The following is a 21,793-nucleotide window of genomic DNA, read 5'->3' on the forward strand; positions in this document are numbered from 1 at the left end:
AACCTTTTTATCAGGGCTAGTGTCATGCCCCCAATAAGACCAAGTGAGACCACCATGGTCTACATTTTGTGTTAATTTTACGACTAGATGGTCTTCTCAGGCTAGACAAGAGGACGCCTCATCCCTAACAAGAAATGTATGTGCTTGTGTCTAACTATTAATAATAGTTCAAATATATATTTTTAAATCTAATATCTTAAAACATGTACACATTTAACAGGAGGGGTTTAAAATGTGTAATTATAAACAAGAGAAGTGCATTGCCTTCTGTTGGCTACTCTTTAATGTCAACACGGATGAGATAAATGATAAGTTGTCCATTTGGTTTTCCAGAGTCCTTTTCACCTGTCCCCTATCACTGTGGTGTTTGCTACTGGTTGGCCTTTGTTCGTTCATTGGCTGGTTCAGATTTACCTACAACAAAAGAGGAGGTGAGTGTCCTATACTGTATGTCATCTGTGCCCTGTGAATTTTTTGTATTTTTATTTAATCTTTATTTAACTAGGCAAGTCAATTAAGAACAAAATCTTATTTACAATGATGGCCTACACCGGACAAACCCGGACGACGCTGGGCAAATTGTGTGCCGCCCTATGGGACTCCCAATCACAGCCAGTTGTGATACAGCTTGGAATCGAACCAGGGTGTCTGTAGCCACGTCTCAAGCACTGAGCTACAGTGCCTTAGACCGCTGCGCCACTCGGGAGCCCCCAGTGAATCAGTCATATGTAAATACAGTAACATCAAAAGTTTGGACACACCTAATCATTCAAGGGTTCTTCTTTATTTTTTACTATTTTCTACATTGTAGAATAATAATAGTGAAGACACCAAAACTATGAAATGACACATGGAATCATGTAGTAACCAACTTTTTTCTAAAACAAATCAAAACATATTTTATGTTTTAGATTCTTCAAAGTAGGCACCCTTTGCCTTGATGACAGCTTTGCACACTCTTGGCATTCTCTCAACCAACTTCATGAGGTTGTCACCTGAAAATGCATTTCAATGAACAGGTGTGCTGTGTGTTGTGACAAGGTAGGGGTGGTATACAGAAGATAGCCCTATTTGGTAAAAGACCAAGTACACATTATGGCAAGAACAGTTCAAATAAGCAAAAACAAACAACAGTCCATCATTACTTTAAGACATGAAGGTCAGTCAATCTAGAAAATTTCAAGAACTTTAAAAGTTTCTTCAAGTGCAGTCGCAAAAACCATTAAGCGCTATGATGAAACTGGCTCTCATGAGGCAGGAAAGGAAGACCCAGAGTTACCTCTGCTGCAGAGGATAAGTTCATTAGAGTTACCAGCCTCAGAAATTGCAGCCCAAATAAATGCTCCACTGAGTTCAAGTAACAGACACATCTCAACATCAACTGAGGAGATTGTGTAGACCGGTGGAAATCTGTCCTTTGGTCTGATGAATCCAAATTTGAGATTTTTGGTTCCAACCGCCGTGTCTTTGTGAGTCGCAGAGTAGGTGAACGGATGATCTCTGCATGTGTGGTTCCCACTGTGAAGCGTGGAGGAGGAGGTGTGATGGTGCTTTTCTCGTGACACTGACAGTGATTTATTTAGAATTCAAGGCACACTTAACCAGCATGGCTACCACAGCATTCAGCAAGCGATACGCCATCCAATCTGGTTTCCGCTAAGAAGGAGAGTGATGGAGTGCTGCATCAGATGACCTGGCCTCCACAATCACCCCACCTCTACACAATTGAGATGGTTTGGGATGAGTTGGACCGTAGAGTGAAGGAAAAGCAGTCAACAAGTGCTCAGCCTATGCTGGAACTCCTTCAAGACTGTTGGAAAAGCATTCCAGGTGAAGCTGGTTGAGAGAATGCCAAGAGTGTGCAAAGCTGTCATCAAGGCAAAGGGTGGCTACTTTGAAGAATCTGTAATATAATATATATTTTGATTTGTTTAACACTTTTTTTGGTTACTACATGATTTCATAGTTTGATGTCTTCACTATTATTCTACAATGTAGAAAATAGTAAAAAATAAAGAAAAACCCTTACAGTAGCAGTGTCCGAATTTTTGACTGGTACTGTATACTGTAGCTAAGAAAGTAATACTAAGTGTATGTTGTGTAGTAAGCTTTTAGTAGCCCATGTGCCTTACCCTAATAATTTGGTCCCTTTCCCCCTCAGAACTTAGTCTACTGTTCTGACTTTGTGGTGCACATGTAGCCTATAGCCTGTTTTAGAGTAATGTCATTTAATATTGCAAGAGCTTTCTTTGTCTGCTTTATATACCCCCTTTATTTATCCTACGGTTCTGACTTGGTGTACAGGGAGAATACTGTAAAAACGACCTGTGTTCGGAATTCTGTCACTGTACATTTCAAAAGTGCTGAACAAATAGTTATATTGACTACGTCCATCTTTGCTCGCTCATTAATGTCTTAATAGAAATTACGGATTGCCTCTTATCCGCTCATCATTCCCTTATGCCATAGTTTATACTTCTAAATTTGTATAGGCCTATTGCTTATATAGGTCTATCTCATTAGTATCTTATTCATCATTTTAGGCTATGTTGGAATGACTTGATTGTTTTGCTTACTTTGTGTATTATAATTAGCTCATGTGCTTTTCTTGACAAGGAGGAGATACTATATAATGTTGTATTTAATTGAAATACTTTAGTATTTCATTCATTCGTATGGAGGACAGCCTCTCAATGGCCAATGCATAGCATCAGCAATCCAGGGTTTATATGTTTTTACAGTCTGGTATACGTCATTGGTCATGACCCACACTTTATGATAAGATGTCTTAATTTGGGTGAACTATCCCTTAAGGGTTGTTTCTTTAAGCCTTTAGCCAGCGAATTTACTCCGGTTGTCAAAAAGAAAAATATCCGGTTGACCTTTAAAATGAGCAGCTTTCCTCTTGCGAACTTCACAAGCTAAATGGGTGGATCGCACATTGAACAGGAGTTTCAGTAACATTAGCTAAAGGAACACAGACAGAGAAACAAGGAGAATTCGGAAAGGAACGTTGAAACATATTTGTTGGCCTGTCTAAGAGCGACATTGGAAATGTTTTCCTTGTCAACAACAGTCCAACCACAGGTAAGAAAGTAGCTAGCGTTAATGTAATAGAGTAACTAGCTAGCCATTGAGTGTTGAATGTTTACCAGTTAACGTTAGCTAGCCATAGTTGTGCAAGGCTAACCTTATCTCTGTCAGTCGTTTCTTCTCATGAGATAGTTATTGAGCAGTTTGTAAGGGATATGTTGTCAATTTCACCAGGGTTTTAAAATATACTTTCACCGGCAAACGTTAGCTAGCCTAGGCTAATGTGTCTGCCGCTGCAGCAAAGCAGAAATGCTAGAAACTCAGCCAGTCAGGCACTGCTCTCTTCCTGGGTAATAGCAACAATCTAGCTAGCACAGCTAGAAGTCAAAGTTGTGTATATACAAGCCAAGAGTTGCATACTTCTGCAGACCCAGAAACAGAAGCAACTCTTCAATTGTAGCTAGTTTATGCTATTATTGTAATACCAGGTGGATAGCTTGTTACATTGAGGTCAGTGGTCTGCCGAACAGTATCACGAGTTCTTATTTTGGTGCTGCTATTAATCTCTGGTGGACAGATGAAACGGCGAGAATCTGTCAACGCTCACGACGTATAATTGTGTAATTTATGAGCAGTAGTAGTTTGTGGTTTTCTTCCATTATTTGGACGAATCAGGATTTGGCAAAGGCGGTGCTTAAACTAGTGCGGTGGTTTCCAAGCCCTTGTGCAGACGATAGACGGATTCTTCAGCCCAAAATTGCTTTAGTGTGGCCAGGGAGTTGACATATGACGCCTCCTTGCGGCCATGTTGTAAAACCACACAATCAATTCTTTCGACCACATCTGAGAGGCTACCCCAAGCTGCGTGCTAACGGTTCCTAAAACTAGTTGATTCATCACCACAGTCCATTTCTGTGCTGTATTTGGTTGCTCTAACAAGGTACAAAAGACAACGGGAAAATACAACGAGATAAGACTCAAGAACTGTCAGAAAAGCGAAGAAACCTTTTTGCCCGTCAAGACCGGAACCAACTGGTAAGTCCGATTTCGAGTTCCGCTGCTATAACAAGGTGTTCACCCCAATTCTATTAAGTCAGCCAACATTAGCTAGCTAGATAGCTTGCAGTCTCTCTTACATAGGCAGCGCGTGAGTTTCAAGTTTTTGGGGACCCCCCCCCATCCCCCATAAAAAAAATCACCTTTTGTAACAAAGGATTGATTGCATGCATTTATCATTGCATTTGCAGTCTGATGTAAGCCTACTATTCCTAATGTGATGAGTAGATTGGCTATTCATAATTTAGGCTATTAATGAGCGCGTAGGCCTATAGGCTATATCAGAGGAGTTTATTTCCATTGCAAAAAATGTGTATTTTGTTAAACTTTTCATGCAATTCCACTACACTGACTGGAAACATTAGCAGAATCAGAATAGCCTGGTGCTGTAAACAGATAAAAACGACCTTGTCTTGAATGCAACCATGTAATCTTGGCCTTTGAAAAGGGGTCATGGCTAGAAGGGATCCAGCAAATTAACTTCAAAACATATATTTTTATGGCATTTTAGCTTACCCTTTTCCTAACCTACTATGAAAAGTTAAATTTGACATTCATTTTTCAAAAGCTGGATCCCTTCTAGCCATGACCATGAAAAAGGGGAGACACAAATTGTACAATATGACTACCATATAGAGTTGTGGCCAAAAGTTTTGAGAATGACAAAAATATTAATTTCCACAAAGTTTGCTGCTTCAGTGTCTTCAGATATTTTTGTCAGATGTTACTATGGAATACTGAGGTATAATTACAAGCATTTCATAAGTGTCAAAGGCTTTTATTGACACTTACATGAAGTTGATGCAAAAAGTCTATTTGCAGTGTTGACCCTTCTTTTCAAGACCTCTGCAATCCACCCTGGCATGCTGTCAATTAACTTCTGGGCCACATCCTGACTGATGGCAGCCCATTCTTGCATAATCAATGCTTGGAGTTTGTCAGAATTTGTGGGTTTTTGTTTGTCCACCCTCCTCTTGAGGATTGACCACAAGTTCTCAATGGGATTAAGGTCTGGGGAGTTTCCTGGCCATTGACCCAAAATAGTGATGTTTTGTTCCCAGAGTCTCTTAGTTATCACTTTTGCCTTATGGCAAGGTGCTCCATCATGCTGGAAAAGGAATTGTTCATCACCAAACTCAGAGGATGTGTTACCATTCTTTATTCATGGCAAAATTGTAAGTGAGCCCACTCCCTTGGCTGAGAAGCAACCCCACACATGAATGGTCTCAGGATGCTTTAACGTTGGAATGATACAGGACTGATGGTAGCGCTCACCTTGTCTTCTCCGGACAAGCTTTTTTCCGGATGCCCCAAACAATCGGAAAGGGGATTCAGAGAAAATTACTTTACCCCAGTCCTCAGCAGTCCAATCATTTTGTAACTTTTGCAGAATATCAGTCTGTCCCTGATGTTTTTCCTGGAGAGAAGTGGCTTCTCTGCTGCCCTTCTTGACACCGGGCCATCCTCCAAAAGTCTTCGCCTCACTGCATGCAGATGCACTCACACCTGCCTGCTGCAATTCCTGAGCAAGCTCTGTACTGGTGGTGCCCGGATCCCGCAGCTGAATCAACTTTAGGAGACGGTCCTGGCGCTTGCTGGACTTTCTTGGGCGCCCTGAAGCCTTCTTCACAACAATTGAACCGCTCTCCTTGAAGTACGCAATGATGACGGCACGTGTTTCCTTCCAGGTAACCATGGTTGACAGAGGAAGAACAATGATTCCAAGCACCACGCTCCTTTTGAAGCTTTCAGTCTGTTATTCAAACTCAATCAGCATGACAGAGTGATCTCCAGCCTTGTCCTCGTCAACACTCACACCTGTGTTAATGAGAGAATCACTGACATGTTAGCTGGTCCTTTTGTGGCAGGGCTGAAATGCAGTGGAAATGTTTTGGGGGGATTCAGTTCATTTGCATGGCAAATACAAACTGAGGTAGCAGACTTTGAATTTAATATTTGTTTCATTCTCAAAAAGAAGTGATAGTCTAACATCAGGTATGCTTTTTATTTGTTTTACTGTAGGTTCACCAGCTGACCTCTATCAAGACACCCATGTTGACTGGATTCATCTATGAAGATGAGCAATGCTGCAGCATCAGTTTCTCCTTTACTAATTTGTCCTTTTCCAGATATGAAAGGAGACAATCCCTCAGTTACAGTGCATTTGGAAAGTATTCAGACCCCATTACTTTTTCCACATTTTGTTACATTACAGCCTTATTCTAACATGGATTTAAAAACATAAATCCTCATCAATACCCCATAATGACAAAGTGAAACAGGTTTAGAAAGCTTTACAAATTGTATAAAAAATATATATAATTATTCAGAGCCTTTGCTATGAGACTTGAAATTGAGCTCAGGTGCATCCTGTTGCCATTGATCATCCTTGAAATGTTTCTGCAACTTGATTCGAGTCAACCTGTGGTAAATTAGATTGATTGAACATTATTTGGAAAGGCACACACCTGTCTATATAAGGTCTCACAGTTGACAGTGCATGTCAGAGCAAAAACCAAGCCATGAGGTCGAAGGAATTGTCTGTAGAGCCCCGAGACAGGATTGTGTCGAGGCACAAGTCTGGTGAAAGATACCAAAAATTGTCTGCAGCATTGAACAGTGGCCTCCATTATTCTTAAATGGAAGAGCTGGGCCCCCCGGCCAAACTGGGCAATCGGGGAAGAAGGGCCTTTGTCAGGGAGGTGACCCAAGAACCCGATGGTCACTCTGACAGAGCTCCAGAATCCTCTGTGGAGATGGGAGAATCTTCTAGTAGGACAATCATCTTTGCAGCACTCCACCAATCAGGCCTTTATGGTAGAGTGGCCAGACCGAAGCCACTCCTCAGTAAAAGGCACATGATAGCCTGCTTGGTTTTGCCAAAAAAGCACTTAAAGGATTGACCATGAGAAACAAAATGCTCTTGTCTGATCAAACCAAGAATTAACTCTTTGGCCTGAATGCCAAGCATCACATCTGGAGTAAACATGACACCATCTCTACGGTGAGGCATGGTGGTGACAGCATCATGCTGTGGGGCTGTTTTTCAGCGACAGGGACTGGGAGACTAGTCAGGAATGAGGGAAAGATGAATGGGGGCAAAGTACAGAGAGATCCTTGATGAGAACCTGCTCCAGAGCACTCAGGACCTCAGGCTGGGGTGATTGTTCACCTTCCAACAGGACAACGACCCTAAGCGCACAGCCAGTACAACGACCCTAAGCACACAGCCAGGACAACGACCCTAAGCACACAGCCAGGACAACGACCCTAAGCACACAGCCAGGACAACGCAGTAGTGGCTTCGGGACAAGTCTCTGATTGTCTTTGTGGCCCAGCCAGAGCTCAGACTTGAACCCAATCTCAGGGAAGCACAAATACATGCTCATCCTCACCAGGGTCTTAACCTGACTGCAGTTTGGCGTCATAACTGACTTCATTGGGCAAATGCTCACCTTCGATGGCCACTGGCACACTGGAGAAGTGTGCTCTTCATGGATGAATCCCGGTTTTGTGTGGGCTAGCGGTTTTCTGATGTCACCATGATGCCCTATGGTGGGGTTATGGCAAACTACAGACAATGAACACACTTGCATTTTATCAATGGGAATTTGAAGGCACAGAGATACCGTTACGAGATCCTGAGGCCCATTGTCGTGCCATCTGCTGCCATCACCTCATGTTTCAGCATGATAATGCATGGCCCCATGTCGCAAGGATCTGTACACAATTCCTGGAAGCTGAAAATGTCCCAGTTCTTCCATGACCTGCATACTCACCAGACATGTCACCCATTAAGCAAGTGTGGGATGCTCTGGATCAACATGTACGACAACGTGTTCCAGTTCCTGCCAATATCCAGCATCTTCGCACAGCAATTGAAGAGTGGGACAACATTCCACAATCAACAGCTTGATCAACTCTATGGCAAGTGGTCACACCAGATACTGACTGGTTTTCTTGTCCACACCCATACATATATATATATTTTTAAAGGTATCTGTGACCAACAGCTGCATATCTGTATTCCCAGTCATGTGAAATCCATAGATTAGGGCCTAATGAATTTATTTAAATTGACTGATTTCCTTATATGAACTGTAACTCAGTAAAATCTTTGAAATTGTTGCATTCATTTTTGTAAAGTGTAAATGCAATTGTGTTTTAAAAAGTTTTGGCCACGATTAAAAATAGCTTTTTATTAAGAAGACCGGCTTCATCAGCACGACACACCACTTTGCAATGAGCTGGAGGCAGTATGCATTTTGAAAACATATAGCTACTTAAAAAAAAGTGAAACCTGAACGTTTTACTATATATTATGAGGCATGTTTTACCTTGCTTTCAAAGTAGCCTAGGCAAAATCCGACCATATCAGGGAATGCAATTATTTTATAAAGATTCCCATATGCCATTGAAACCACTAGGCTATTTCTCTCATGTTCTATTGGTTTTCAACGTTCATTGTCCTGTAGCCAAATGCACACTTGCATGTTCCATACTGCCTTGTGTGCTTTGCTATAATAATAATAAATAATAGTTTATCAACATTTTAAGCTTAAACGTTCTGAGCTGTTACGTCAGATTCTTTGCTTAATTTTTTATTATGTACCTTGGCCTACTGGTTGTATGAATTTGGGATCTATCTTCTCACAGCTGTCCCCAGAGTCTGTTTGGGCTGTCTCTTTCACGACAAGCTGACCGATTGACATAGGCGCCGCGTCCATAAGGCTAGGGGAAGCTTTCCCTAAGTAAATTGCCAAACTGATATAGCCTAATTTAGCCTACAGTACTCCTGTCTATACATAAATAAATAAAATAGGCTACTAAAGCATGATTTGGGCACAGGGGATCATTAGCTTCCCCTAGCCTTAAACAAAAATAAGCTGTGGATTGTTTTAAATCACATGGCCTACAGTCCGGAAGGAAAGGCAGCGCACGCAGCAAATACTTAATAGATAATTGTTGAGTTGCGACTCTCCGTGAAAAGTAGAGGCCCAGCCAGCCAGGCATATCGCAATATAAATAAATTGTGGGAAAGCCATTTGCTTTCCAAACAATGTTATTGCTGTAAAGTTAAGACCATTTTTAAAATACGAAGCTAACTCAACTTAATTGAGTTAACAGTAGGCCTATCTTATTGGCACCAGCGAAGAGCATCAGCCATAGCCCCCGGTGAGTGCGCACTGCGCATGTTCACTCTATCATTGTTAGGTCAGTGCCACATAAGTTTGTTTTTAGACAATATTTTCCTCCATTTCTCGTAGGCCTATTATATGATCTGTTTGTCAGTGTCAGCAGATTAGGCTACCCTGTAAATTGTCATATTAAAAAAAGATTCTGCTCATGTCTACCAGTCATGAAGTGTAGTAGAATTGCTTGAAATGTATTTTTCCTGTGCGAAGAAAGAAGAAACGTATGTTATAGCCCAGGGCTATACGCGCTCAGTCAATCATTGAACAGACTTTTTTTGCAAACTGTGAATGAGTTCTATTGTTAGCCTGGCTAAATGCAGTGGTTAATTTGAGCCAGATCCTTCCGGAACAGGACAGTTTCGTTCCGGAAACTATTTGACCGGATCTGGTACCTCTACATGAGAGAAAAAAAGTCATTGTTTTCAATGTAAAAAATTATAATAAAAGCAACCAGAGCTCATTCGAGTTGCCTTCTCATTAATTTTCCTGCCCCCTGAAAAAAACGTAATGTGAACCTAGATTTTCAGCCCGCGTCTGATACATATAGCCTGTTTGAGACCAATGCATGGCCGTTGCTGTGGTGAGGGAGAAGCGCGCAGAACTAGTATGACATTTATTTTCTATGATCTCTGCTAGAGTTGAGCCTGCAACTCATCTCTCCAGCGTTGTACTTAATTTATTTCTTTATATAATCATAGCCGCGAAAGGGTGCTGGAGGAGCGGATTTAATTGAAATACATTTTCCAAACTTATAGAATTACTACTCTGTTCAGAAATAAATGAAATAATTCAGAATAGTCCACCAGGAGTATGCCTATAATTTATCCAGAGGACCAATGGCATCTGTAAAAAAAAATGTAAAAAAATAAATAAAAGCCTAGCAAGCCTCTCGAGTGGTGCAGTGCTTGAGGCTTCACTACAGACCCAGGTTCAATCCCAGGGGGTGTCACACCTGACCGTGACCGGGAGACCCATGAAACGAAGTGCACAATTGGCCCAGCATTGTCTGGGTTAGTGGAGGGTTTGGCCGGACGGGATTTCCTTGTCCTTGGTGCAGCTGAATTTCGGCTTAAGCAAGCAGTGTCAAGAAGCAGTGCAGCTGGTAGGGCCATATTTTGGGGGACGCATGGCTCTCGACCTTCCCCTCTCCCGAGTCTGTAGGGGAGTTGCAGCGATGGGACAAGATTGTAACTACTAATTGGATATCCTGAAATTGGGGAGAAAAAGGGGTGAAAAAAGGGGGTAAAAGTACAAAAATTGTAACCCAATCACAAGGCATATAGCCCAGGAAAGCTCATCAAATCTGTCAGTGGACAGTATGCAGCCAGAACAAGCTTTTCGCAATATTTCAAATACAATTGCGGGAAAACACAGGTTGGCTCCTTCTTGAGAGAATACTCAAATCTGACTGTAGGCTACTGAAATATTTGATCAACTTCCAAATAAGCCTATTGGGTGGAGAAAAAAAATGAATACAAGTAAAACAAGCTGCACATCATTGGTTGAGTGAAAGCTTTTCTAGCACAATATTGTATGTCTCCACACACCTAGGCTGGTGGCCGTTTTGTATTGATTTCAGAGCCATTGTGAGGTATTAAGAAAGTCTCCAGTCATAAAATGACTATGAACACATTTCATGCAATTCTAAAAGGCCAAATTCTTCCCGGACCCAATAATAAAATAACAACTAATCTATGTGCAACTCTAGGCCTACTTTGTTTCAGCATCTCCTGATTTACAATTTAAGCATTGCCTAAATTATGACGTCCAATCTACTCATCACATTACAAATAGTAAGCTATTTTGCATAAGTCTGCAAATGCAATGATGCATGGAATGCTTCATTATAAAAGTAAATTTTTATGGTGAAAGTTTGGGGAAGCAAATTTAACTCATGCACCGCCACCTATGCATAGACTAGTGATTTTGCTCTTCGTTACTTGTCTTGTTGGCTTAGGAAAAGTAAATGTGGACAGTTAGGTTGTGTCTACACTTGATACTTACATGCGACTTCTGCTACCAGAATCGAAGATTGCATTGAAAAGACCGGTCTAGACGCACGAAAGTCACTTTATGGTCTGATTGTGTTCAGATCTGGCTGACCACTTTAGGAGGTGGAACCTTTTGCAAGCCCTTTTGACATTACTGTATCTAGCTAGCATCAACGCAGTAAGCTACTGCCATCAGCTATGTTTATAATATGTTATCTATTCCACTGTAGAATGCATACTGGCATTTGAATATAGCACGGGAAAAGCCAATCCGGACACAGTGTTAACACGGTAGACACATTTAAATGTAGGTGTAGACACATGATGCCTTCGGAATTCCATGATCAGAATATTAAAGCTGCATGAACTGTCAAGTCTAGACAAGGCCTTATTCTAACATCTTCACAGTGCGCAGTAAGGACACGCATTAAAGCATTGTTGACTTGCATGTTCGGTTAAGATTAATTACCATAATCTAAATGTGATTTGTCATTATGAGCACCGTGGGTGGACGTTATGTTCTTATTTTTCAGAGTAAATAACTCTCGGACACTAGTTTAATTCTTCCCAAAGGGTCGTTACAGCTGTAATTTAGACGATTTCACACAAGCACTGATATTTAACCCTTTCTCCTAGGCTGAGTCTCCTCCTCCAGTCTCAATCACTCCTTAGTGATATCGGTTCTTCCTCACTTCATCTGACCTGACCTCTACCCCAAAGTGCTCACTCCTCCCCAACTCTAGGCTGTCATGGTTATTGATACCAGACTCTCTTCTCCTCCCAGAGGATCCCTGATCGCTAACAATTAACATATCCTGACATAATGTAAACGTTATACATTACCCTCTCTCCTTATCAATGCCTTCCACATGTAATCGCTTCCCTGCAATCAACACATTCCAAGTTTAGTTGCACCCACTATATACCTTCCTCCTACTATATACCTTCCTCCTATAACCCTTAACTTCTGTTGTAGACCCCCAACCTTATCACTCCATCAGTGGCATGAATATGTAACATTTCATATTCTCAGAACCCAACAATGTCCTAATCAGGTTACACACCCAATGCATATGGGTCCGGTAAATTTAAAATGCAACTGGTCAAATGTCCGGCACATTTTTGCAACGGAAACCCTGGAAGCCAGCTATACACTCGTATCCCCCGTGGACCCGGTCGTACATAAAGGCTCCAATTTATTCAGCTTGATTTAATGGTGAAGGCGGAGACAAACTCATACTTTCATTATGAAACCCCATTTTTTCTCACCACCACACTAATGGTTAATCCTAATGTTGCGCTCCGCATTGATGGGTAAACTAGCATTCCTAGGTATTAGCCACTCTCTAGCATGGTGGTTTCATAAAAAATGTATGCATAATCCCCCCCCCCCGTTTTAATTTTCACCTTCTCGACATTTAATCGGGTTGAGGAAATCGTCGCCTTTGCAGTCTGAATGGAGAATGTTATGTACGAACCGGTACACGGGGACTGACGGTATTTGGCCTATTGTATTGGGTTGCACAAAAAGCCTGTGGGAAGCCAGAAGTGAAATCAAATCTAATTGAAAGTTACTGTGCCGGTGGGTCATTTTAAAATGGTGAATTTGAGACCGTATCTGAAGGAATGTATGTGTTTCCGACCCACTTCCTCTGCTTACACGTAAGTCCAGCACGTCACGCACCATAATGTGGGCAAAAGGAATAACTTGTGGGGGACTTTTATTTTGACAAGGTTAGCAGAGTAAGTGGGTCTACAACAGACCTGGTTGGGAAGTCTTAATGACCATCTAAAAGGTGGTTAACAGGGGTAATTTGAGACTAACCGTCCTGTCCACCGGCACAGTAAGTTTAAATAAAAGGTAGACTCGGCGATAGGACGTAGATGCAGAAAGTGGGTTAATTTCCACAACGAAGAGCGTTAAAGCGGGAGGCCCAACTTTTCCACTGTTTTGGTCCCGTGGCTACCACGCTGTGAGCAGCATGAAGTGAACCCATGCACAGGGGGCTGCTGATGTGACATCACAGGTACATCTCCTGCCGGTATGCATTCACCTCTACATAGGGCGGCGCATAATTGTCCCAGCGTCGTCCAGGTTTGGCCGGGGTAGGCAGTCATTGTAAATAAGAGTTTGTTCTTAACTGACTTGCCTAGTTAAAAAGGTCAAATTAAACAGCTCCAGGGACGCTGACTTGGCTCACAATTTAACATGTAATTCGATACACTCGAAAGCCAGAGCTTTATTGACATTTAAAAACCACTTGTAATAAAGTTTGACATTTTATTGCAGTAAACTTACAATTTACACACTCTGAAAACAACTCATTCATGTTACCTTCAGTGGTTTCACAGACCTTGTTCTGGATTAATCAGAAATTCCCCTCAACCTAGACAATCACAGACCTACCAGAACTGCTGACATGGGTCATTTAGGATTTGAAAGATGGGCTCAAGCTACAAAGCTGTATGAGAAAAGACCAAATTAAAAACAAATGCATTGCCCTACTAAAATTAGGCCTACTTGATTAAAACTCAGTGACAAGAATTAGCCCGATTCAGAACATGGCAGATTGCACTACCCAAATGTCACTTTTGGTACAGTATTGCAATATGAAGGGAACTCACTCCAACCAAGGTGCATGAATTGAGGAGCGAACTAAAGTAAATTAATACAGCTAAGCAAAAACATAGTAAAAAGGATGAATAAACAAATGTGAAATGTACAGTGGATTGATGTACAATATGGGAAAATACAGTATCTCAATAGATATCCTCTAGGCTATACAGTGGCAAGAAAGTATGTGAACCCTTTGGAATTACCTGGATTTCTGCATACATTTAATCTATTCATTTAAGTCAAGACAAACAGTGCTTAAACTAACACAAAATATTGTATTCAATATAGACAAAAATACATTTAAACATTCAGTGTAGGTTGGAAAAAAGTATGAACCCCTAGGCTAAAGACTTCAAAAGCTAATTGGAGTCAGGCGTCAGCTAAACTGGAGTCCAATCAATGAGACAAGATTGGAGATGTTGGTTAGAGCTGCCCTATTAAAAATTAACCTCACAATTGGAGTTTTGCTATTCACAAGAATTGACTGATGTTAACCATAGCTTGAACAATAGAGCTCTCAAAAGATTAAGAATAGTTGACTTGCATAAAGCTGGAATGGGTTACAAAAGTATCTCAGAGCCTTGATCATCAGTCCAAGGTAAGACAAATTGTCTATAAATGGAGAAAGTTCAGCACTTACTACTCTCCCTAGGAGTGGCAGTCCTGCAAAGATGACTGCAAGAGCACAGTGCAGAATACTCAATGAGGTTAAGAATACTAGTGTCAGCTAAATACTTACAGAAATCCCTGGAACATGCTAACAACTCTGCCGAGTCTACAATCCGTGAAACACTAAACTAAAATGGTGTTCATGGGTGGATACCATGGAAGAAGCCACTGCTGTCCCAAAATAAATTGCAACATGTCTGAAGTTATCAAAAGAGCACTTGGATGTTCCACAGCGCTACTGGCTAAATATTCGGTGAACAGATTAAACTAAAGTTGAGTTGTTTGGACGGACAGAACATAACACTATGTGGAGAAAAAGGCACAACACACCAACATCAAACCTCATCCCAACTGTAAAGTATGGTGGAGGGAGCATCATGGTTTGGGGCTGCTTTCCTGCCTCAGGGCCTGGACAGCTTGCTATCATTGATGAAAAAATGTATTCCCAAGTTGGACATTTGATAGAGAATGTAAGGTCCGCCAACAGAAGTTGGGTAATGCAAAAGGACAACGACCCAAAACAAGTAAATCAACAGAATTGTTTAAACAGAAAAAAATACACCCTGACCTCAACCCGATTGAGATGCTGTGCCATGATCTCAAGAGCGGTTCACACCCAAGAATATTGCTGAACTGAAGCAGTTTTTTAAAGAGGAATGATCCATAATTCCTCCTGACCGTTGTGCAGGTCTGATCCACAACTACAGAAACCGTTTGGTCAAGGTTATTGCTGCCAAAGGAGTCAACCAGTTATTAAATCCAAGGGTTCACATACTTTTCCCACCCTGCACTGTGAATGTTTACATGGTGTGTGAAAATAAAGTCATGAGAAATTGTATTTTAAGCAGTCTATTGTTATAACTTGGATGAAGATCAGATCACATTTTATGACCAATTTATGCAGAAATCCAGGTAATTCCAAAGGGTTCACATACTTTCTTGCCACTGTATAATGCAGTCGGTCAGTGGCAGAGTTTAAATTGACAGGTGGATACATAAAGGAATGCATTTATACTCGAATTTCAAATGGTCAAGAGTTCATGATATAGCCCAATACATGTAGCCTACATAAACGTGTATAACATTTGTCCAGGGTCTGTGAAACCAAGTCATCCACAACTATAACATTTTTGTAAATCAACCAGATTTTATGACAATGAACACATTAAAATGTCAAAAGAAAATGATTGAAAACAGACTAAAATCTAAAAAAAATCTCAAGCTGTCCTGTTTTAAATGCTACTCCACTGGTTGTCAAAGTAGGCCTAGTGATCAGGACTGACAGTCAAAAAAAAAAAAACTACTTAAGTCTAAATCATAAAATGCTCTGAGGAGTAACATTGATAAGCAAACTACAAGGATTCAATTGGTGAACAAACCCCTCAAGTTGTGAAACTGTACATTTAAATGTAGAAATTTGAGAGATGTTGGGTTCAAATCAAATGTATTTGTCACACGCTTCATAAACAGGCGTAGACTAACAATGAAATTCTTACTTGTGGGCCCTTCCCAACAATGCAGAGAAAGAATTGGAAGTTGCATGGTCCAGGTCAACAATAAGGCTAACCATTTTAACCCCATAAAGGTGAAGAATGGAATCAGACAAGCGAAGGTGCATTATCTATATTCATAACTGAGATCACCCCAATACAAAACTGCATTACCCCCCCCCCCAAAAAAAGCTATGAAGTGGGGAGTACTTGCTCTGGTCGGGCTGTCGCCAAACATCCTGCTTATGGCCCCAAGAAAGCTACTGCAGTCACTGGGGGTAACTGGCTTCTTGGTGTCTTCTGTATATTCATCCGCTTCCCTCCATTCCCCTTTCTGGTTTCACTTTCCTCAGTTCACCTTTCCCGTTTCACTGTCCTCTTCGACTGGAGGAAATCCTTCCTCGCAATTTTCGTTGGAGTTGCAGGATCGTTTGACTGGAGGTTCACTGTTGGCCTCATCTTGCTCTGCCTCGATCTTATCTTTGTTTGCTGCACTAGGGGGACGGCCCCTTTTCCGTGGGGGACCATCATAGATGGGGGGTTTGGGATTGGGGGGTTTCCGCAAGTGAGCACCCCTTTTGTCCTCAGACTTGCATGGGCGGCCTCTTCCTCTAGGCTCAGTGACTGGTGGGTCATTGCGGGGATAGATGCGTGGCCTTCCAAGTGGCTTCAAAACTTTTGGCTGACTTTCCAGTTTCTTTCTCTCCTCTTCTTCCTCAGGTGTTAGGATCTTCTTTGGCCTACCCCTTTTTGATTTAACTTTAAAGGGCCTGCCACACTTCTTAGGGGGGGGGTCAACCACTTTACTGGGTTGGCCTTGCGACGGCTTGCCTATAACCTTCAGCATCTTGGGTTTTGTGAACACTGATCCTTTGGCCCTTCCCCTCTTAGGTGTTATGCGGCTAGCACCGAACCTGGAGATTGATCCTTTTGGCTGACCTTTTTTAGGTGTTGTGGTGCTACTATTAGAAAAGGCTCCACTTGGCCTACCTCTTCCCTTCTCGGTGACTGATCTTTTGGGCCTACCCAGTTCCCTCTTAGGTGTTGTGGAGCTACCGTTGGATAAGGCTTGATCTGATTCAGAGACGGGTCGGTTTTTGGGGGGCCTACCCCTGCTTCTCTTAGGGGTTGTGTGGCTACCATTAGACAAAGCTTCATCTGACTTCTCTTCGCTGCCAGCCGCATCCACCTGCACTTCTTCAGACTTGGTTGCCTCTTCCACCTCCATTTTAATCTCCTTTCCTTCTATTCTCTCAACCTGGCTCTTTTCAGATGGACCTGTGATCTTCAGGGGCGCAAAATACATTCACATGGTTACTTAAAACAAATATTCTTCACGGCTCCCTCCATTGCGTTGAAAACCTAAATTCAACAGGTTGTATAATTAAGAGAAACAAAATGGTCAAGAATAGATCAAGTGAGCAGAAATTTTACCCTAAATGTGTGATTTTTGTTTAGGCCTATATTGTGTCAGTTGAAATTCCTGTTCCACCGCCGGACATAATTACTCCGTTTTATCGAGGGGAGCTAAGTCAGGCATTTAAACGTAATGCTGAATTTAGTGGCATGCAATGACAATTTATTGTTATATAACGTTTCCAGCCCAGAAACACGTTACCCTGATGAGACATGGGCCGAATTGACTTCAATAAAAACCGTCAGCGAAAAGAAAAGCCTACTTATTGCAACCACCGAACGAAAATAAACTGTCGAGATCAATGTAAAAGATACCAGTCATATGAAATGGGCTACGACTGCAGTGACGCTAATACAAACAATTGATATTAGTTATGACAATGTACGTTTTTAAATGGCTTCAAATGCGTTTGCATTTGTCCACTTTGTAATCCCACCCCACACAAGGACACTTTTTCCACAAGCAACAGCATGATGAGAAAAGGATTTATGGCAGAAGACAGGTTCTTCTAACGCACGTTTATCTAGCGCTACTGATATTAGCTAGCTACCAAGAAGTTGTCTAATAACTACATTTTAACCCACATTACACAGCAAGCTCGTTCATAACGTTACTAACTAGCCACAACAGTGCCGACAACATTTTAGGCTAAACAAAGAAAAGCATACACGGCAATGACGCAAACTGGGTTGGGTAATCAATTATTCTAGCTAGCCAACTAGCTAGAGACGCATGCTGTTAGCCTTATTGCTAGTTGACGTCTAGTTGAATAAAAATACACGGTATTCATGCATTACCTTGGGGGAAACCTTATTTTCACCACGATGGTTTCTATGTCGTTGTTTGTCGCTACCCCGTCTGAGAATAATAAGTAACAAATCTTTATCAGCGTTTCGTCAGCAACAATAATAAAACATTTCCGGTCACAGAATTTCGAACTTTTTCTAAATAAAGGTCCCCCACGTAATAGTACACTAGTGTCAATAACCTGTATTTGTTCATGATATATTAATAATAATTGTCTAAACATTAACAATGATTCATGTGTTAATATTTAAGTTACATTTGCATAAATGTGGGGTTTTAAAACATGTTCCAAGGTCAAATAAATGCCCCCAATGGAAATCACTGTATGAAATACATATTGGCGAATAGAGCAAATGTTATTCTATGTGCAGCAGTAAAAATGTTGTAGGGAATACTCAGTAGGATCTGTAGAATGTATATAAGGTGTCATTTCATAGTGCATTGAATACTACTGTGTTGCTGGCCTTTTAGTCCACCCATTGTACTTGTGCATGTGACAATAAAACTTGAAACCTAATTTGAAACTTCTGTGTAACTGTTGATGATCAATTTGATTAATTAACTTCATTGTGATATTTGTTATCAATAAAATTAGCTTTCTTGGACCAACTTTACTTGCATCTCTCTTGACTTTTTGAATAAAAATATTGTGTGTTGTATTTTTTTCCAAAGTGTCCACCAGATGGAAGATTCTAAGATATGTCTTTTTAAATTCTAAAGTATTTTGGTATGACAATATATGTGTCCTATGACACATACGGTTCAAGGCTATACTTGAACCGTATAGGGACCTGTCACCCCATTTTAAGCTGTTTGACCACAGTAAAAGACCAGCGTTCCTATGACTTCGCTTTTTGTTCAAACTCACCCTACTGAGCCTTTTTCACCCCACTTTAGCTGAGACCGGTAGTGGAGTCCAATACAGTGTATTGCATTGGGGACTATGGAGGCGGTGGAGTAAAAATCCAGCAACAGTCCATACGACACCATCCCCTAAACATATTTGGTTGGTGGAGACCCTATTGAGTCTTGCACCTCACTTTAGCTGAGAGGTGTAGTAAACGTTTTCCTTTACAGTTCAATATGTATTCCTTATACAGTGAACTGCATTGGCGGCTATGTCCTGTTGCATGGGTAAATAGTCACAAACTCTGAATTATCAAATTATTTGTATTTATTAGCAAGAGATGGCAAGACAACTCCTGGGCACAGCACATAGTGTTATGGTTTCAGAGCTAGGATAAAACGCATGAGGCTTTAAGACACTAGTGACTAGGACATATTATCATCCAGGAATACAACTCAAGCAAACTGGAAATAAATTATAACCGTGATAGGATCTGTAAGAACCAAGACACACATTTAAGCGTAGCACCAGTCATACACATATCATAAAATTACATATTAAAAACAGCCATTTTTCATTGTGCTCCACTTTTTATAATATTATTTATCTTCTATAAAGTAGTCATTCTCTTTAGTTTAGTAGTTATCATTTTGTAACAATTTGAACATTATGCACCATGACTATGTAAAGCAGCAAAAACATATCGATTTCGTATCATACACATAGCGTTTTAACGCAGACTTTTATTTTGAAGGCAAAACCGAAAGTCTTATTGTTGCTGCCAATAAGGTAATCAAATCTTTGCAGCTGTATTTAAATATGCAACTGCTTCCGGTCAACCAAGGTTCATTTAACTAAGGGTTCTGCTTTTGCAAAATTCTACTTTGTTCTTATTTTTCTTCTGTGGGCTATGATGGCAGTTGGCATATTTTTTTCTGCTCATAGTATTTACTATAGTATAGCATATGCTGGCCATTGTTCATTTATATAATTTTACTCCATAATAATAACAAAAAACACCCAGATTGTATCTTCACTCATAAATGCTTTCTGCTTCTCCTTCCTTGTTTACTTCCATCCTTCCTTGTTTCTTTACTTCCTTTTTATATAGTAAGATACAATACTTTTGGAACAGACTCACTTTGTTCATGACAGCGTTCGTGTTGTGTGGACAAAGGTTTAAATTGGTCTTTCCCATTTTGTAGTTTTATACTCAACAGGAATTAGTGTCTTTGAACTGATGTCATCCTGTTCTGTGCTTCCTGGCAGGTCACTGTCCCCCTGAGTCACCTGATCAACGCCCTCCACTCCCTGAAGAGCTCAGTGGGAAGCAGCAGCAGTGCCACTGCTAAACCTCTGCAGAAACAGCATGCCTCAGAACAGGACTTGCATAGTAACGAGGTAAACACACACGTGACATACAGATTATAGGCCTGCCAAGAACCAAGGCAAAGCAGCTTGCAAATACTGCTCTGTGTCAGCGGTCATGGGCAGCTTAGTAGATATGGTGAAGGTGCTTTCTGTATCTACAAGTGTCCATGTATCTGTAACCTTTTTGATATGTAATATGATTTGTGGATTCAAATAAAGCATTTAAAGTGTGTGTGTGTGTGTGTGTGTGTGTGTGTCCATCCCTGTTTGTGCTCGTATGCGTAGCCCACGTGGAGCCTGAGGGACCTGGGCCTGTCTGACCTGGGTATGCGGCAGCTGGACGAGATAGTGAGCGGTGTATTACCACGTCTGAGTCAACAGGGTGTGCCGTCCTCATCCAGCCCCAGCCAAAAGGCCTGGAGGACCTCCCACCTGTCCTCACAGTCATTCTTTCACAACAAGCATGGTGAGGCTAAGGACATGCCTATTGATAAGGAAGACAATTGGAACTTTACTGCTGGTTGGTGATTATTACAAAAACATAAAGGTTATGTTTAGCACTAAGATCATCTTAGACGAATGCTGACCTTAATGTTACCGTAGGGATGTGCATATTTTCCTTTCAAGACGATTCAATAGGTATCTAGATGCATGGGCTCAAATACGATACAGGAATGATACGTTTTAGAGAACGAATCGATGCATTTTCAGTTTGATAGGATGCACTAACATTTGTTGCATAAACACATTCATTTTCCATTCTAAATTAAAATCTGCGGCTGATTGAGCCCATGAGCTGGGCCTCTGAGCTGGACCTGTGTGTGTGTGTGTGTGTGTGTGTGTGTGTGTGTGTGTGTGTGTGTGTGTGTGTGTGTGTGTGTGTGTGTGTGTGTGTGTGTAAATTATGTACTGTATGTAATATGTTGGCACCTGAGCTGAGCCATAAGGGAGATTAGGCATCTACCACCCCACTACCACTATCAGATTATGGGGGACAATGTAGCCTGTTTGGTTCTGAAATCCCCATCACCCACTAATTCACTTATTTTGGGGGATTTAAGTGTTTCAGCTAGTAATGTATCAATATTTATCGTTGACAAATTAGCTATGACATGAATATACAGTGGGGCAAAAGAGTATTTAGTCAGCCACCAATTGTGCAAGTTCTCCCACTTAAAAATATGAGAGAGGCCTGTAATTGTCATCATAGGTACACTTCAACTATGACAGACAAAATGAGAAAAAAAATCCAGAAAATCACATTGTAGGATTTTTAATGAATTTATTTGCAAATTATGGT

The 21,793-nt window shown here is 41.1% G+C and overlaps 2 protein-coding genes and 1 long non-coding RNA gene across 5 annotated transcripts in view; 2 read left to right on the top strand and 1 right to left on the bottom strand.

Annotated features, from left to right (window-relative positions):
• The first annotated feature begins 2,770 nt into the window (after positions 1-2,770).
• The window catches only part of LOC109875020 (ATP-dependent zinc metalloprotease YME1L1), a 59,352-nt gene continuing 40,329 nt past the window's right edge, over positions 2,771-21,793 (top strand). For all 3 annotated transcript variants that reach the window (XM_031810799.1, XM_031810800.1, XM_031810801.1), the window contains exons 1-3: positions 2,771-3,087; positions 20,392-20,523; positions 20,779-20,959. In XM_031810799.1, the coding sequence (XP_031666659.1) occupies positions 3,055-3,087; positions 20,392-20,523; positions 20,779-20,959 (346 nt within the window). In that variant the 5' untranslated portion in view covers positions 2,771-3,054. The remainder of the gene's footprint in view (positions 3,088-20,391; positions 20,524-20,778; positions 20,960-21,793) is intronic.
• On the top strand, positions 3,094-9,744 carry LOC116358650 (uncharacterized). The gene is made up of 2 exons (XR_004206424.1): positions 3,094-4,068; positions 6,112-9,744. It is a non-coding gene; the product is annotated as an uncharacterized LOC116358650 (long non-coding RNA).
• On the bottom strand, positions 13,543-18,394 carry LOC109875021 (chromosomal protein D1-like). Its single transcript, XM_020467146.2, has 2 exons — positions 18,266-18,394; positions 13,543-17,336 (listed from the first exon to the last, which is right to left on the bottom strand). The coding sequence occupies exon 2, from the start codon at positions 17,277-17,279 to the stop codon at positions 16,401-16,403; it is 879 nt and encodes a 292-aa protein (XP_020322735.1). The 5' UTR covers positions 17,280-17,336; positions 18,266-18,394; the 3' UTR covers positions 13,543-16,400.

Source organism: Oncorhynchus kisutch, linkage group LG30 (assembly GCF_002021735.2).
Source record: "Oncorhynchus kisutch isolate 150728-3 linkage group LG30, Okis_V2, whole genome shotgun sequence".
Lineage (NCBI taxonomy): Eukaryota > Metazoa > Chordata > Actinopteri > Salmoniformes > Salmonidae > Oncorhynchus > Oncorhynchus kisutch.

What these genes read in the sequence shown, in the direction of transcription:
- LOC109875021 (XM_020467146.2), bottom strand. Translation starts at nt 17,279, where the DNA reads ATGGAGGTGGAAGAGGCAACCAAGTCTGAAGAAGTGCAGGTGGATGCG.